At 39.9% G+C, this 17,794-nt stretch overlaps 3 protein-coding genes across 3 annotated transcripts in view; 1 reads left to right on the top strand and 2 right to left on the bottom strand.

Annotated features, from left to right (window-relative positions):
• LOC122941932 overlaps positions 1 to 17,794 on the bottom strand; it is a 275,413-nt gene that overhangs the window by 84,773 nt on the left and 172,846 nt on the right.
• The window catches only part of LOC122939925 (zinc finger protein 501-like), a 551,407-nt gene that overhangs the window by 467,427 nt on the left and 66,186 nt on the right, over positions 1 to 17,794 (top strand). The gene's annotated exons all lie outside the window — the stretch shown is intronic.
• Positions 2,444 to 16,740, bottom strand: LOC122939940 (gastrula zinc finger protein XlCGF71.1-like). Its single transcript, XM_044296167.1, has 3 exons — positions 16,693 to 16,740; positions 16,217 to 16,319; positions 2,444 to 4,104 (listed from the first exon to the last, which is right to left on the bottom strand). The coding sequence occupies exon 3, from the start codon at positions 3,836 to 3,838 to the stop codon at positions 3,077 to 3,079; it is 762 nt and encodes a 253-aa protein (XP_044152102.1). The 5' UTR covers positions 3,839 to 4,104; positions 16,217 to 16,319; positions 16,693 to 16,740; the 3' UTR covers positions 2,444 to 3,076.

The raw sequence follows: 17,794 nt of genomic DNA, 5'->3' as shown, positions 1-17,794 counted from the left end.
AGCAGACACCTGAGGTAGAATCTATACTCCAGACTCAGGCATGCTTTATCTTTGGCTTTTATTCTACATCGACCAGATATCTCCAAGCAGTTCTTTTTGAAAGCTGGAGCTGTTCTCATCCAATGCAATTCCTCTGGAAAGATTGTTTGTTGACACTTTTCCTTCACTCCTGTAGAAAGCAATTACTACATCTGCAACAGAGAACTGCTGGCCATTAAGTTAGCTCTTAGGCACCTCCTGGAAAGTTTAAGTCATCCTATTGTCATTTATATAGATCCCAAAAATTGTACATATTTACAGTTGGCTCAGTGCTTAAACCCTTGTCAAACCCGGTGGTCACTTTTCTTCAACGTATAAATAATCTGGCTGAAATGATCAATTTGGAAAAAACAGAGGAAAACAGATCTTAACCTGAGGACATATTTGGCAGGAGACACAGGTCTTTGCAAGACATTTAGTGGGTAATTCACAATCATAAATGTGCCTATAGTAGGGGTATTTATGGCACAGATTGCGGTGCAAATGTCTTTTGTGCCACAATCTGCAACTATTCCCCACCCATGCCAGGTCTACAAAAGTGGATGTGGTGTGGGCGGCGAAAGGGGGCAGCAAGGGAGCTGGCATAGACTTAGAAGCAGCGGTGGTTCTGCCGAAGTTATGTCGAGGCTGGCGCCTCTACATAACTTTGGCGGATCCACCACCAACGCAGGGCCTTATTAAGACCTGCGTCTAAAACGCTGGTCTTAAAGAGGACCTTTCACCGATTATTACAATGTGAACTAAGTATACAGACATGTAGAACGGCGCCCGGGGATCTCACTGCAATTACTATTATCCCCGGGCGCCGCTCCGTTCTCCTGCTAAGCCCTCCGGTATCTCCGCTCACTAAGTTATAGTAGGCGGAGATTTCAGTCACTAAGTTATTGTAGGCGGAGTCTGCCCTTGTTCTGCTCTAGCGCTGGCCAATCGCAGTGCAGAGCTCACAGCCTGGGAGGTTATTTTCTCCCAGGCTGTGAGCTCTGCAATGCGATTGGCCAGCGCTACAGAAGAACAAGGGCAGACTCCGCCTACTATAACTTAGTGAGCGGAGCTACCGGAGGGCATAGCATAGTAAGTGCAGTGAGATCCCCGGGCGCCGTCTGTATACTTAGTTCACAGTGTAATAATCAGTGAAAGGTCCTCTTTAATAAATGACCCCCTTAGTGTCCTTCCTTGGTATTATAGACAGCCTACTCTCCACTGGGATGTCAATGACTATGTTGCTTCCTATATGACCTGTGCCTAGAATAAGACCTCCAGACAGTCTGCAGATCTGCTTCTTCCTTTTTCAATTCCGGAGAACCTGTGGCAACATATTGGAATTTCCTTACAGACCTTCCCCTATTGTGGTAGATCGCTTTTCTAAAATGGCCTATTTTGTTCCCTGGTTGACCTTCTGCACCACAATTAGCTTGTCTGTTCATAGAGCATATTTTTCTTCTTCATGGACTGTCGAACCATATCATGTCTGGCAGCTTTTGACCTCCAGTCCAGCAGACAAGCTGAGAGGATGAACCAGACCCTGGAGAATTATCTTCACTATTTCAATTCTTCGCACCAAGACAACTGGGTCTGCCTGGGCCAAATTATTATAAAATAATCATTCCAGTGAGTCCACAAGCAAGCCTCCTTTTCTCATTGTATATGGGCAATATTTGCATGTACCTCTTACCGATGTCACCTTTGGAAGTGTTCTTCAAATTTGGCAAGAGCCAAAAGCTTCTCTAGATAAAGCAGCAGCTTGAATAAAGAGGTCCACTGACAGGAGATGTAGATTATCTCCACACTTCATTCCAGGCGTTCCTTTCCAAACGTTTGCACCTCAATTGATGGCTCCATTTGAAGTCCTGAAACGTCAGCCTGTCCCTAACTACGTTTTTTCTTGATCCATCAGTGCACTGTACTAGTGTCTTTTAAACCCCATAGGTCAATAGTTTACCAGAGACTACTCCAAAAGTTAGAGGCCTGGTGGTTTCCCTGTAGTAAATCCAGATTCCTGTATAGAAGTTAAAGGGTGAAGGTCAGGAGACTGCAAGGATAACGCACTTAGGAGTAGTCCCAAGCCAAATCTGGTAGACACAGTTGGGTCCACATCCACTTCCTAACAACGGACTGTATACAGATACAGATTTGTTTACGTTTTTCATAATTATTTAGATACAGTGGGTTCCGACTATAGTTCTCCTTCCAAATTGGCTGGAACAAGCTGGGTTACCCCATTAGTTGTCAAAGGTTGTACATTTATCAGGTAATGCAGGAAGAGCAGGTGATAGCTTAGGTTTTTATTTGTGATTGATTGCAGTGATTATATGTTCCTGTCTTGGGTTATCGCTGCAGAAGGAAGTAGAAAATGGCGAGGTCTGATCAGCTTTAGAAAGTGAGGAGAAGTGAGATGAATATGAATCTTTGTTTTTCTATGTCCACGGTGATGAGACATTTTGAAGATATATTTTTTTCTTTGGACAGTCCTTTTAATGTGAATAATTCTACTCACATGGTTGATACATTGGTGTGTTATCTGGATTCTGGACATTTATTGGCAATTGCATACATTTCATTATTGTTATACTTTGGATTCTGGGATACAGGAATAAATAGGGCTTAAACAATGGCTAAATGAGTAAAAGATTTACTGAGGACTGCTAAACGACAAATACAGTTGCATTGTGCAATATAAATAAACAGTTACTTAGCTTCAGGAAGAAAAAGATCTTGGTAAGTTGTTATTACACGCCAATGGCCAAGAATGTGGATAAAAAAGACAGGATAAAATGTCCAAAACAGGTCTAATTAAGAACTTACCCTCTGTGATATGCTTCAAGTATTTATAACCTCAGTTCTCCTCTACCTAGGATGGACACAGAATATTCCAGTACATTGCTCAACCAGTGTATGTTGTACACATGGAACTAGCAAATACATCTGGTATGAGGTCTTGCACCTGTTATCTATGCTAAAGTTTAGAAGTGGCAGAATCAAAACAGCTAAATTTAACCCTTCTATACAGTAAACATCATTTAGCGCTTTAACATGCTTTCTATTTCCTTTGTGTAACATGTGACTTTTCTTTGATGTGTAAAATGGTGGGATTTGTGAGTAAACAATTTTTCACATTCTTAGCATAAAAAATATTTTCTCTTGTGTGAATTCTCTGATGTCGAACAAGATCTGATTTCTGATTAAAACAGTTCCCACATTCTGAACATGCAAATGGCTTCTCCCCTGTGTGAATTCTTTGATGTGTAACTAGAATTGATTGCTGGTTAAAACATTTCCCACATTCTGAACATGAAAATGGCTTTACCCCTGTGTGAATTCTATGATGTTTTACAAGGTCTGCTTTCTGGTTAAAACTTTTCCCACATTCTGAACATGAAAATGGCTTCTCCCCTGTGTGAATTCGCTGATGTTTAATAAGATATGATTTCTGGTTAAAAAATTTCCCACATTCTGAACATGAAAATGGTTTCTCTCCTGTGTGAATTCTTTGATGTACAACAAGAGCTGATTTCTGGTTAAAACATTTCCCACATTCTGGACATGAAAATGGCTTCTCCCCTGTGTGAGCTCTCTCATGCTGTGCAAGATTGGATTTATTAATAAAACATTTCCCACATTCTGAACAGGAAAATGGCTTCTCTCCTGTGTGAGTTCTCTGATGTCTAACAAGATCTGATTTATGTATAAAATGTTTCTCACATTCTGAACATGAAAATGGTTTCTCCCCTGTGTGAGATTTCTGATGTCTAGCAAGTTCTGATTCATATCTATAATGTTTCCCACATTCTAAACATGACATTGGCTTCTCCCCTGTGTGAGGTCTATGATGTTCATCATCCCTTCTGTGACTTTTATTTTCCTTAACAGTCTGTGATGAATCAGAAGATCGGATCTGTTTAGAAGAATCCAATGACAATCCAATCCAATGATCTTTTCTATGAAGGATGGAGGGTCTATCTGAGATAATGGAATGCTCTTCATAAGTATCTTCTGTTATACCATGATTATTTGCTTTAAAATCTGAAAATATCAGATGTCCCTCCTCCAAACTCTTGGTACAGTCATCTGCAAAGAACACATTTTAGTCATATTAGAACCTTAATAAAATGTTTATTTTATATTTCTGTATAGAGATGGCCTTGCGGTTCGCCCGGTGGTCGTTTTGCAGCAAACTTTGCGTGTTCGCGATTCATCGAACATGCGAACATATTGCGATATTCGCGCCCACCATATTATTTTACATTGTAAAGAACTTTGACCCATGACACATCCATCAGGTGGTACAGAAAAGCCAATTGAGACGTTTCAGCACATGGACATACCCCTTACCTTTTAAATAAACCTGATCTGGCCGCCATTTTACATTCAGTCTTTTGCCAGTGTAGGGAAAAGTTGCTATTTGGAGCAGGGACAGGCTGTTAGGGACACCAAACGCTAGCTAATAGGGCCACAAAAGTCCTTTTAAAGACTGGTATAGATGTGCTATCAATAGGTGTGATACACAGAGGTGTGTGATCAGTGATGGCCAGTTCGCATTTTTCGCCCGCGAACACATGCGGGCTGCCATCTTGTTTCACAAGTTCAGCGAGGCACAGGTAAGCCCTTACCTGTGCCTGTGCGCGAGCCAGTCTGAAATCAAATGCGGTCAGCGGGAGCAGGCAGTTCCGAGAACAGCCCGATGAAGGACCCCGGCGGCTGTTCTCAGAACTGCCTGCTCCCAGTGACTGCATTTTTTTCAGACCGGCTCCCGGCACAGGCACAGGCAAGGACTTACCTGTGCCTCGCCGGACTTGTGAAAAAAGATGGCAGCCCGCATGTGTTCGCGGGAGAACAATGCAAACGGGCCATCACTGGGTGTGATATACTTATAATATACTTTTATAATGAGTCAAAAACACATAGATGGATCTATATAGTGATCACCTGAAAATCAGGGGCCTAGGGGCTGTGGGCTTACTAGAGCCATTTTTATATAGGGTAAGGTTCCGGACGAAGTCGCTCTTATCAGGGCAGGTGCTCTGTGGATAGGCTATCTGGGCCAGAATAGCACCCCCCTGTAGGGCAATATCAGGGACAGTTCTTTGCCCACCCTGTCCTTCAATACCACATCATCATCTAGCCTAGGGATAGATGTTTTTTTGCTTTCCCTCCGGAATTCATTGATGTGCACTGGAACCCCCCGGATTGTGGTAGGACATATGGTTTCCTGATTTGGTGCAGAGCACTTGTTGTTGCCTACTATGCTTTTTGCTTAACTTTAAGGGTCCATTCACACATCCGCAAAATAAGTCTGCATCCTTCCTTAGACCCATTTATATTCGATGGGGCCGGAATGTGCTGTCTGCATCCGCATTTGCGGTTCTGCAATTCTGCATCTGTGCTTCCGTTTCTGCCAAAAAATAGAACATGTCCTATTCTTGTCCGCAATTGCGGACAAGATTAGGCATTTTCTATTATAGTGCCGGCGATGTGCGGTCCGCAAATTGCGGAATGCACATTGCCAGTGTGGCCGTGTTTTGTGGATCTGCAAAACACTTACGGACGTGTGAATGGACCCTAATAATTTAATTTATTCCCATTTTGAGGGATATCTTTTAGGGCTCATTCAGACGGCCGTATGCTGTCCGTAAAAATGCGGATCTGTTTTTTTGCGGACAGTTCAGCATGTCTGTAAAAAAAAGGATAGCATTCAGCATTTTTGCGGACCCATAGACTTTAATGCAGCCATGTCCTGATTTTCACGGACAAGTATAGGACATGTTTAATTTGTTTTGCAGAACCGTGCAATAGAAAAGGGCCTCATAGAAGTGAATGGGTAAGCATCTAATCCGCAAAAAAACTGATCCGCATTTTTGCGGATAGCAAACGGCCGTCTGAATGAGCCCTTAATAGAAACATTATTAAAGGTTACGTTTTATATTTATGTATATTCTAATGGATTGCCTTCCTTGTACAATGTTATAATATACTTTCTAACATAGAAAACATAGAAAGTATATTATAGTGCATTTGTATTGTGCGGCAGTTGTGTACGGTTCTGCTGCGATACCGCAGGTATATAGAGGGACAAGCGTTATTGGAACAAATAATTTCTACTGGTGTGATATACCAGTTGCCCCCACAAAAAAGTGATTGAAGCAGGTATATACCAATGATATACTTTCTATATAGTTCATTTAGGTAGCGCAACAGGGCACATTTAAGAGAATTTCCCTTTAAGACGCATAGAAATGTCCCCTGATTAAGACACATATTTTTGGTTGGAATTTTTGTCATTGATCCCCCTCTAGTATGTCACTGTCCATGTTGTGGGACTATTTGTGCACTTCTGAGCTGAAGGTTTTTTCAGGTTCGCCTGCCATTAAAGTGAATGGAGCCCGCCGCAAACCTTCGGTGCGCGAACATTTGATCGCGTTCACGCAATCGTGTTCACAAACCGTCCCGGCCGATGTTCGTCCATCACTATTTCTGTATATAACAATTTCCATACAAACTGCAAGGGTTTTAGCAAAAATTTTATGAAGGGGGTTCTCTAGGAATTAAGAAAATGAAAATACAAAAAATTTTTTTTTATTATAACTATATTCCCAAATACTTTTCATTAGATATAATGGGCTCATTTTGTCTAGAAAGAAATTATCAGGGGTGATAAAATGGCCACTGTCCTATCTGTACACACAGATATATGTCCTAATTGTATAGTAGGACAAGCTGCTTCAGAACACTGAGCTAAAGAGCTGCATCATCCTTCTTTCTGCTTGTCAGAGATTATGATCCTTAATACAGTTGTTAACTAGTGTTGAGCGCGAATATTCGAATATCGAATTTTTTTGCGAATATCGGCACTTCGCTAATTCGCGAATATTTTGAATATAGTGCTTTAAATTCGATATTTCGAATATTCTTTTTTTTTTTTATTGCTATATTTTTTTCTTTCCCACTTCCCTAAAGTTGTTCTTACCTGTCCTTTGGATTCCTGGCTGCTCCAGTCAGTGCCCGTTGCCGCTTCTGCCGACTTCCGTGCTCATGGAGCGTCCCCATCACCATGGCAACGTCTCCATATACTAGAATATACTGTCGGATTTGAGAATTGCGTTGAAATCGCAATTCGATTATTTCAAGTTATAATAATCGAATTGCGATTTCAACTTAACACTGCTATATTCCATATTCGTTAATTCTAGCCTAATATGGAATATAGCAGTGCTAAGTTGAAATCGCCATGCGATTACTTCGAGTTATATTAATCGCATTGCGATTTCAACTTGGACCTGGTTTACTATGGTTGGCTTGGTAGAATTAGCGAATATGACGAATATATTCGTTATATTCCACAAAACGAATATAACGAATGTATTCGTCATATTCCACAAAACGAAGATAACGAAGTATTCTGCATCTTCGTTTTAGCTACCTATTCATCAACTTCGCTAATTTTAGCAATCATATAGGAAAGTTTACTATAGAGACAGCTAAGTTTAATTCGCTATGCGATTATATTACTTTGCTTTTTTTTTTAAATAAATAGAATAATTATAATACCTGATAATTATTATAATTATTCTATTTAGAAAAAAAAATGTAATATAATCGCATAGCGAATTAAACTTAGCTGTCTCTATAGTAAACTTTCCTATATGATTGATTGCTAGAATTAGCGAAGTTGATGAATAGGTAGCTAAAACGAAGATGCGGAATACTTCGTTATCTTCGTTTTGTGGAATATGACGAATACATTCGTTATATTCGTTTTGTGGAATATAATGAATATATTCGTCATATTCGCTAATTCTACCAAGCCAACCATAGTAAACCAGGTCCAAGTTGAAATTGCAATGCGATTAATATAACTCGAATATTCCATATTAGGCTAGAATTAACAAATATGGAATATAGCATTACTAAGTTGAAATCGCCATGCGATCACTTCGAGTTATATTAATCGCATTGCGATTTCCACTTGGACCTGGTTTACTATGGTTGGCTTGGTAGAATTAGCGAATATGACGAATATATTCGTTATATTTCACAAAACGAAGATAACAAAGTATTCTGCATCTTCGTTTTAGCTACCTATTCGTCAACTTCGCTAATTCTAGCAATCATATAGGAAAGTTTACTATAGAGACAGCTAAGTTTAATTCGCTATGCGAATTACTTTGCTTTTTTTTATAAATAGAATAATTATAATAATTATCAGGTATTATAATTATTCTATTTATTTAAAAAAAATCTAAGTAATATAATCGCATAGCTAATTAAACTTAGCTGTCTCTATAGTCAACTTTCCTATATGATTGCTAGAATTAGCGAAGTTGATGAATAGGTAGCTAAAACGAAGATGCAGAATACTTCGTTATCTTCGTTTTGTGGAATATGACGAATACATTCGTTATATTCGTTTTGTAGAATATAACAAATATATTCGTCATATTCGCTAATTCTACCAAGCCAACCATAGTAAACCAGGTCCAAGGGGAAATCGCAATTTGATTATTATAACTTGAATTAATCGAATTTCGATTTCAGCTTAGCACTGCTATATTCCATATTAGGCTAGAATTAACAAATATGGAATATAGCAGTGCTAAGTTGAAATCGAAATTTGATTATTATAACTTGAATTAAATCGCATTGCTATTTCAATAGGAGAGTAGCCTTTAAGTTAACATCGCAATACGCAATTATTTAAATCGCATATTAATCGCGATAACTAGAATAATGACGAATATTCTATTTCTATCGAATATTCACGAATTTTGTCGAAATCGAATATGGCACCTGCCGCTCATCACTATTGTTAACATCTTCAGCTGAATCACTGTAGGAATGTAGTTCAAGTGGAGGCATGAAGTGCAGGAAGGACAGACAGGACAGACTGTGGTAATGTAGGGCTTTGGTAATGGAGACTGCATACAAGTGCTTCATGTCTCCTCATGAACTCCATTCCTACAGAGATTCAGCTGAAGATATTTTCATTAGTATTTGAGATCATAATCCCTGACAAGTAGAGAAAAGAGGAGGCTGCTCTTTAGCTCAATGTTGTGAAGTAACTTGTCCTCCTTTGTGATTAGGACAGGATTTGTGTATACCAACAGGACGGCGGCCATTTTATTTTCCTGATGATTGCTCCCCAGACAAAACAAGCCATTGTAAATAATGAAAGGTATTTGGGAATATATTTATAATAAAGTAATATTTAATTATTTTCAGTAATTTTATTCTTAATTCCAGAAGAAAGAAGAACCCTTTAACTCACAATGTGGTAGGAACACAGTTTACCAGCTATCAGTAGACCTCAAAACAAAGACCAGTATATCATATTAGGTCACAGAGCTGTTCTCTTGTAACTTTACATTTCTGTTTTGAAGCCAGCATCTTCATAGGTTTCAATGTGCCTATTACCGTGCCTCCCCTGCATCTCCTTTGGTTCACGTTCCACATTCAACCCAGTCACAGAAGATGTTCCCAGGCTTATATCTTCTTCTCTTCCTACCACATGCATTACTGACCCCATTCCCTCACACCTCTTCCAGTCTCTCTCCCCAGCTGTCACTACTCACCTAACTAAAATCTTCAAGTTCTCTTTTCTGGTATCTTCCCCTCTTTTTTCAAACATTCTGTCATAACTCCATTATAAAAAAAATACCTTATCTTGACCAATCTATCCTATGCAACTAACTATAGACCTATCTAATCTCTAAGTTCCTTGAATGCCTGGTCTACTCTTGCCTCATCTGCTAACTCTCTCCTTGATTTATTACAATCTTGTTTTTGCACCCTACATTCTACAGAAACTACCCTTAATAATGGTGACAAACAACCTGTCACAACCAGACAGCTGAGAAGCTCTGACAGAGGCCTTTCAGAACCTCCTCCTCCACAACCTCTTTGTTGTGCTGTTCAGTTCCTCATCTCGTTAGCATTACTGGGCGGCTTATACTACTTCCTGGAGTGTGTGTGCATGCTGATCTTGTTTTCCAGTCTGCTACAAAGTTAAGTGCTGAACATTTATCTGTTATTTTCTGTTTGCTGTATCCCAGATGACCCTGACTCCCTCCGTGTCTGGTGTAGGGAGCCGGTGGTCGTGTCACCTCACTATTGTAGGGTGTTCAGGGGTTATATAGTCGAGGTACGTGGATATGCAACCCTCCACCTCTGGGATCTTTGCATAGGCTGAGCAGCCAGGGAAAGTCTCAGGTCTTGTGCAGGGGTCTCCCTTTTGGTTCCTTAGCTTTGGATCCACTCAGTCATATATGCATGTTGCGTTGTCTTGTTTCCTGTACACCGTCCGTGACACAACCTCCTGACAGCTAAATGCAATGGCGACTACTCTCTACTAATGCTCCTGGATCTCTCTGCAGCATTTGAACTGTGTAGACACCATCTCATCCTGCTCGAATCTATTGGCCTTAAGGACAGTGCTCTCTCTTGGTTTTCTTCCTATTTTTCTGACCGCTCTTTTAAGGTATCATTTGTTCTACTTCCCCTCCTCTTGGTTTTGGGGTGCTTCAGGGTTCAGTCTTTGGTTCTCTCCTCTTTTCTCTCTACACTGCCCTGATCGGACAGATTATAAGAAGATTTGGTTTTCAGTACCATCTTTATGCCGATGACACCCAGCTATACACTGCCATCCATAACATTTCTCCTGCTGTACCATAGCATACCACTGACCGTCCGCTGTCTCTAACATCATGTTCTCTCTACATCTGAAACGGAATCTTTGAAAAACTAAACTACTTGTGTTTTCTCCAACCAATAACCAACCTAAACATGATATCTCCCTTTCATTGTATGGTACTACTATTATGCCTGGTCAGCACACCCGCTGTCTCAGTGTTATGTTTGACACTGATCTTTCCTTCACTCCTTATATTCAATCACTTGCCAGCTCTTGTTATCTGCACTACAAAAACATCTGTAGATTCCGCCCCTTTCATACCATGGAAACAATGGTAACTCATTATGACTAGGGGTGAGCGAATCGACTTCGGATGCTTCATCCAAAGTTGATTCGCATAGAACTTTGTTTCAATACTGTACGGAGCGGAAGTTCCGTGCAGTATAAGAATGTATTGGCTCCAATAAGCCGAAGTTATTACTTTGCAAATTCTCACGAGATTTCGTGTAATAGCTTCGGGAATTCATTTTTCCTGTAAAAAACCTTGGTACCGAACTCAGGTTTGGTTCCGAGTAGTACCTTGTTCTGTATCAAGGTTTCTTACAGTAAAAATGTATTCCCAAAGTTCTTACACAAAGTCTCTCGAGACTTTGCGAAGTAATAACTTTGGCTCCTCTAAGCCAATACATTCTAATACTGTACAGAGCTCCCGCTACATACAGTATTAAAACTATGTTTTATGCAAATCAACTTCGGATAAAGCATCTGAAGTCGATTCGCTCATCCCTAATTATGACCCTGATCTATTTCTGTATTGATTACTGTAACTCATTACTAATTGGTCTCCCCCTCCCCAGACGGTTCCCTCTCTAATCTATCTTTATCAAAGCAGCCAGGCTGATCTGTCTAACCACTACTCTGATGCCACTGCCCTGTGTAAGTCATTATTCTGATGCCTCCACCCTGTGCCAGTCATTACGCTGGTTGACCATACAGTATAGGATTCCATTTTAACTGCCTATTCTCACCTATAAGGCTCTCCAGAGTGCTGCACCCTCCTACATCTCTTCCCTCATTCCTGTCTACCACCCTGATATCTGACGACTGATATCCACCATAACCTGAGACTCTCTCTCCTACAGTATCTCCAAGACTTCCTCAAGCTACACCAGTTCTGTGGAATGCCCTACCTAAAGCAATTAAGTTAATTCACAAAATCCACAATTTTAGGCACTCCCTAAGAACATATCTTTTTAGATTGGCCAATCACATCCCCTAATCTAAATCTTCTTCATACATCACCCCCCACACACACACTTCATCATCATTCTTCTGAACCTGATCCATCAGTATCCACCACACCCCATGCACTCAGAAGAGCTACAGATATCGTCTGGTGATGGCTAATTCAGCTTTATATCTACTCCTCTATTGTGTTAAGATGGCTGAACCATTGCATAAAACCAGTACGTGTTATTTTTTGTGTCACCCCTATCTCCTCGTAGATTGTAATCAATTACACGGTAGTGTTCCTGATGTATTGGTTTGTGCTACATATAGTGCCGGACTTTGTCCAACTGACATTTTGTTTAAAAATAAAAATTCTAAATCATTTGATCACAGACTAGTATAACTGTCTGCGTCACAGTTACCGTATATTGTACTGGATTCTGTCCAAGTGACAATTTGTTTATAAAATATGCAAAAGGTTATTTTAAAAAAATCAACTGTTCACAGACTAGTGTACCTGAGATATTGCTCTGTGTCATAGTTATATATAGTAGTGGTACAACTGACCGTTTATTTGTAAAAAAAAAATATATAATATTAAATCTTTTTTTTTTTAAAGAAATTTAATTGATCACAGACTAGAATGCAATATAGTGCATTTTTAGTGGATAAACTGTGTGATTTCGGATTGTTTTTCTTCATAAATAAGCTTAAAAATTAAATGTCCGGTAAAAGACAAAGAATTGCAAGGGAACCGAAAAAAAACGTCAGTATAAGGGAAAAACAGGGAAACTAGAAATGCCTAAAGACCCTATACTATAGGTAGTGGTTATAAATATTAATATTCATAATCACCAGCCCTGTAAAATTAATGACGAGATATTAATATTGGATATTAACCCTTTCAAGACCCTGGGATTTTCTGTTTCTGTGCTTTTTATTTTTACCTTCCAGCCAGAGCCATAACTTTTTTTAATTTTCCACTCACATAGCCACGGAAGGGTTTGTTTTTTGTGAAAAAGTTGCAATTTTTAATGGCACTGTAAGGATACATTGGGTAAATTGCCTACAATGTAGTGGGAAGTTGTAAGAAAATTCCAAATGGAGTGGAATTAGAAAAAAAATCGACAATTCCGTCACAGTTTTATGGGTTTTGTTTTTATTGTGTTCCCTATGTGGTAAAACTGACCTGTTCCCTTCATTGTATGGGTTAGTACAATTACAGTGATACCACAGTTATGTAGTCTCATGTTCTAATACTTAAAAAAACTAAACTGGAAAAAAAATAAAAATTATTTGCATCTCCATATTCTGACCCCCATAACTTATCATAGCTACATCTATGATCTGTAGTTTTCAGTGATACCATTTGAGTGTATATGCTCTTTTGATCACTTTTTATTACTTTTTTGGGGAAGTTGAAGCGACCCAAAAAAATGCCATAAGGGATAAATATGTTTATGTTTTAATAGTTCGCGCATTATGGGAAGTGACAGTGCAAATATTTTTTTTCTTTTTATTTATTATTATTATTATGGAAAAAGAAGGGAGTTTTTTCTATACATTTGAAAATGTTTTTCTTCTTTTTTAACACTTACATTAAAGGGCTTGAGATCAGGAACACCATGGCTGATGTTAGACATGGGTTATGGTCCGCTAAACCTAACAGTCTTCGTCTCTTCTTTCTATGTGCCTCTGTTTTTGTGAAATGTGAACTTTGATTTTATGCAAATGAGTCTCTAGGAGCAATGGGGGCTGCTCCTACTCCTAGAGGTTCTGTTCTCTCTCCTCTGGCCATGCGCTCATCATGCTGATTGAGTGTTCACGTTATCCTACCTGGCCTTGTCAATCAGCATGATGAGGGCGTGGCCAGAGGTGGAAGAACAGAGCCTCTAGCAGCAGGCGCAACACCCCCATTGCTCCTAGAAGTAATTTACATAAAGTAAAAGTTTATTTTTCACAAAAACAGAGGCACGAAGAAAGAAGGGACAAAGACTGTTAGAGGACAATAGTCCATATCTAACATCAGCCAGTTCTATAACCATTTTCCTGATGACAGAAGCCTTTTAAGTCCCATTAGGGGACTTGAATATGCAATGAATTACCATTGCAGCCTATGAGATATTTAGTACAGTCCGTGTGCTCCTAGGCCTGTGCAGCCGCACCACAAAAGATACAATTTGGCTTAACTTTGGCCGCAACATACAGATCATGGACCGATTTAATGGGTACACACTTTGTTGCAGGTGCACACGGCCACTGTCTGTGTTTTGGATCTGCTAAATGGACACAATCTTGTGAATAGTTCCTTAGGCCCCTTGCAGACGAGTGTGCCGGATTCAGTCCGGATGCATTGCGGGTGGGTTCAGGGAAACCCGTGCGAGTTGTCACGCAATTTGTCTGCGATTGCGTTGTTCAGTTTTTTCTGCGCAAGTGCAAAGCGTTTTAATGCGTTTTGCACGCACGTGATAAAAAACTGAATGTTGGTACCCAGACCCGAACCCGGACTTCTTCACTGAAGTTAGGGTTTGGGTACGGTGTACTTTAGATTTTATTATTTTCCATTATAGCATAGTTATAATAGCAAATAATAGCATTCTTTAATACAGAGTGCTTACTAAAATGTCGATTGAGGGGTTAAAAAAATAAAAATAATTAACTAACCTCATCCTCTTGTTCGCGCAGCCGGCATCCTCTTCTTTTTTCTTCTTTCAGGACCTGCAAAAGGACCTTTAATGACGTTACCACGCTCACCACGTGGTGATGTCAGCGCAGGTCCTGCTGAATGAAGATAGAAGAACCTTCTATCTTCATTCAGCAGGAACTGCGCTGACATCAGCGCGCTCACCACGTGGTGAGCCCGATAACGTCAGCACAGGTCTTTTTGCAGGTCCTGCAAGAAGAAGAAAGAAGACGATAACGGCTTTATTAGTTTTTAACCCTCAATGAACATTTTACATAGCATTCTGTATTAAAGAATTATAACATGGTAATAAAGTAAATGGACTGTAGGGCTCATCCCTATTTATTAACATCATCTCCTTAGCACCCATCTGTGAAAATCGCATTGCATCTGCACTTGCTTGCGGATGCAATGCGATTTTCACGCAGCCCCATTCACTTCTATGGGGCCTGCGTTGCGTGAAAAGCGCAGAATATAGAACATGCTATGACTTTCACGCAACGCAGAAGTGATGCGTGAAAAACATCGCTCATGTGCACAGCCCCATAGAAATGAATGGGTCAGGATTCAGGAAAGATCTAATAACTTTATGTACTATTTACTCCCAGGACTGTAACTGTGACGAGGGGACATCCTCTGCGTCTGGAGAAAAAAAGGTTTGTACACAAACATAGAAGAGGATTCTTTACGGTAAGAGCAGTGAGACTATGGAACTCTCTGCCTGAGGAGGTGGTGATGGTGAATTCACTAAAAGATTTCAAGAGGGGCCTGGATGTATTTCTTGACTATAATATTATTAAAGGCTATGTACCACTTCAGGAGAAATTTTTTGGGCTAAAAATAATTTTTTCAATAGGTCTTTATTAAAAATATTCCACAGCTTTGTCGCAAAAGCGTTAAGTTCTGCCTAGCTATGAAAATCGTTCACTTTTCGCTGGTCATCTAATAACCGTTATCTCTAAATTACTAATAGCTAAAAAAAATAAAATGTAAAGGCCTCATCACACTGGATGAGAATTGTACGAACACTCGGGTAATATGATCATTTGTGTGGTCGCCTAACTCATCATTTAGATGGCGCCATTTGCTGCCTGCAAACAATGATTCTGTATAGGGACAAACAATACTGTGGAGAAGATCGCTGTAAATGCAGTGTGGTCTCTTTCACTGATGAGCAGGTGATTGTCAGGTGGGAAAGCTTCCTTCCCAAAAATCATCTACCAAATCTAGTGTAAAGGGGCCTTTAGCCACATTCTTATCAGTCAGATAAGAGTTTAACTATAATGAGTGTTTAGGAGGTTAAAGATCTGAGATAAAGAGCCATGGAACACAGTACATGGAACACAGTACAAACACAGAGCCTGCTGCAAGAGAATCTAAAAGCTGTACAGAGAAAAGGAATCAACATTTTTAATAAAGATCAAATGAAAAAAATAATTTTAAGCTCAAATTTAATACAATGCAGTAATAAAAAAATTGCCCCCATAGGTGTCGATAGCCTCTAAAAGTTATAGTTAGTAAAATTCTAAAGAAGGCTCGTTTGTCCAGGGATTTATTAGGATTGCTTGAATGGACTTGAATACACAACTGAAAGACTGAATGAACACAGAGTCTTCTCTGCTTTAGTAGTGGTTACTACTCACCTGGGCAGTTATCTGTAGGAATGTCCTCTATATTCTGCTCCTCACCCTTCACATCTGTCTCTGGAACATATATAATGTTCAGATCTTCACCCAGATTCACAAGCTGTGAAACAAATATTGTAGAAGTCATCAGACGGTTGGAGAAGTCGTGTGGAAGGTTTTATAGGACCAGAAAAGATCAGTAATTAGAATGACAACCACAAATGAGAGCAGGAGTTATCTAACCCAAATATCTGCAAGTCTCCTGTATAAATCCACCTTGTTACTTCCTTATTCCAACCAGCAGTCTCTATAACCAGAGAAGATCCAGACAACATGTAATGTCTATGGTCAGCTGTAATCCTGCCATCTCCACCTTACTCATTATACAAGGATAAAACACATAATAGTGGTGGATAAAACAAGAATGAACACAAGATCTTTACAGCCTTCTACAGATCATAAGGGACATTTCATGAGACCTTATCTCCATCTACCTGATCATCCTGTGGGGCATTGTGATGTTCTTCTGAACTATCCTGTGAAAGAAGAGGACTGGGACATCTCTCTGGTGTTCTTCTCTCTTCCTTAACTGTAGGAAACACATCCAGTGACTGAATTCGTTCCTTACATACAGATAATGAGAGGAAGTGTGTATTTAGTCATGTCTATTACCTGGTGATGTGAGGGGCCGGTGATCCTCCATCATGACGTCCTTGTACAGATCTTTGTGTCCTTCTAAATACTCCCACTCCTCCATGGAGAAATAGATGGTGACATCCTGACACCTTATAGGAACCTGACAACACAATGATACAGTCATCACCCAGATCCCTTCATAGCGTTCCTGTATAATGTCCCAGCATTCCCAGCAGTGTCACCTCTCCAGTCAGCAGCTCAATCATCTTGTTGGTAAGTTCTAGGATCTTCTCTCTATTGATTTCCTCATGTATCAGGGGGTGAGGTGGAGGACCCATGATTGGGCTCAGAGTTCTTCCCCATCTTTCAGAGACAGGGGCCCGACAGCGCCCACTAGAGGTCTTCTTCACTGCTGTGTAGTCCTGGTTATGAAGAGACACAATAATAAATATCACTCCATACATCTCCATAGTCCCTCACCTCTCCAGTCATGTCCATCTGTTAGTAACATAGATAAGATGATGTAATGTGACATCATCAGAATCTCTCACCTCTCCAGTAAGCCAGAAGAGGATCTCTAGGGTGAGATTTATCATACTCTCCGACATCTGGTCCCTGTCCCCCTCCATCCTTGATGGGTCAATCAGGAGAAGGATCTTATATAGAAGATGTCCACTGAGCTGATCCTATATTGTAGGAACCTGTATGGAGAGAAGATGAGAAGATGTAAAAAAAAGTACAATTACTGGAGAAGATAAGAGGACACATCAGAGGAGATAATAAAGTGTAAATGTTGTAGACTCGCTTTTTCTATGGATTGGAAGATGAGCTGAATAGTTTGTCAAGGCCGTTCTATATTTAACCCCATGGTGACATCTGTTGTATGTGTAATCATATAACCTCTTGGACCAGTACAGGAGTAATGGGGAGATGTATCGGACCCCTCTACCAGAGCTGTAA

The sequence above is a fragment of the Bufo gargarizans genome, chromosome 6 (genome assembly GCF_014858855.1).
Source record: "Bufo gargarizans isolate SCDJY-AF-19 chromosome 6, ASM1485885v1, whole genome shotgun sequence".
In the NCBI taxonomy this organism is placed as follows: Eukaryota; Metazoa; Chordata; class Amphibia; order Anura; family Bufonidae; genus Bufo; species Bufo gargarizans.
Note: the sequence above shows the minus strand (reverse complement) of the source record. Positions and strands in the feature narration are given on the sequence as shown.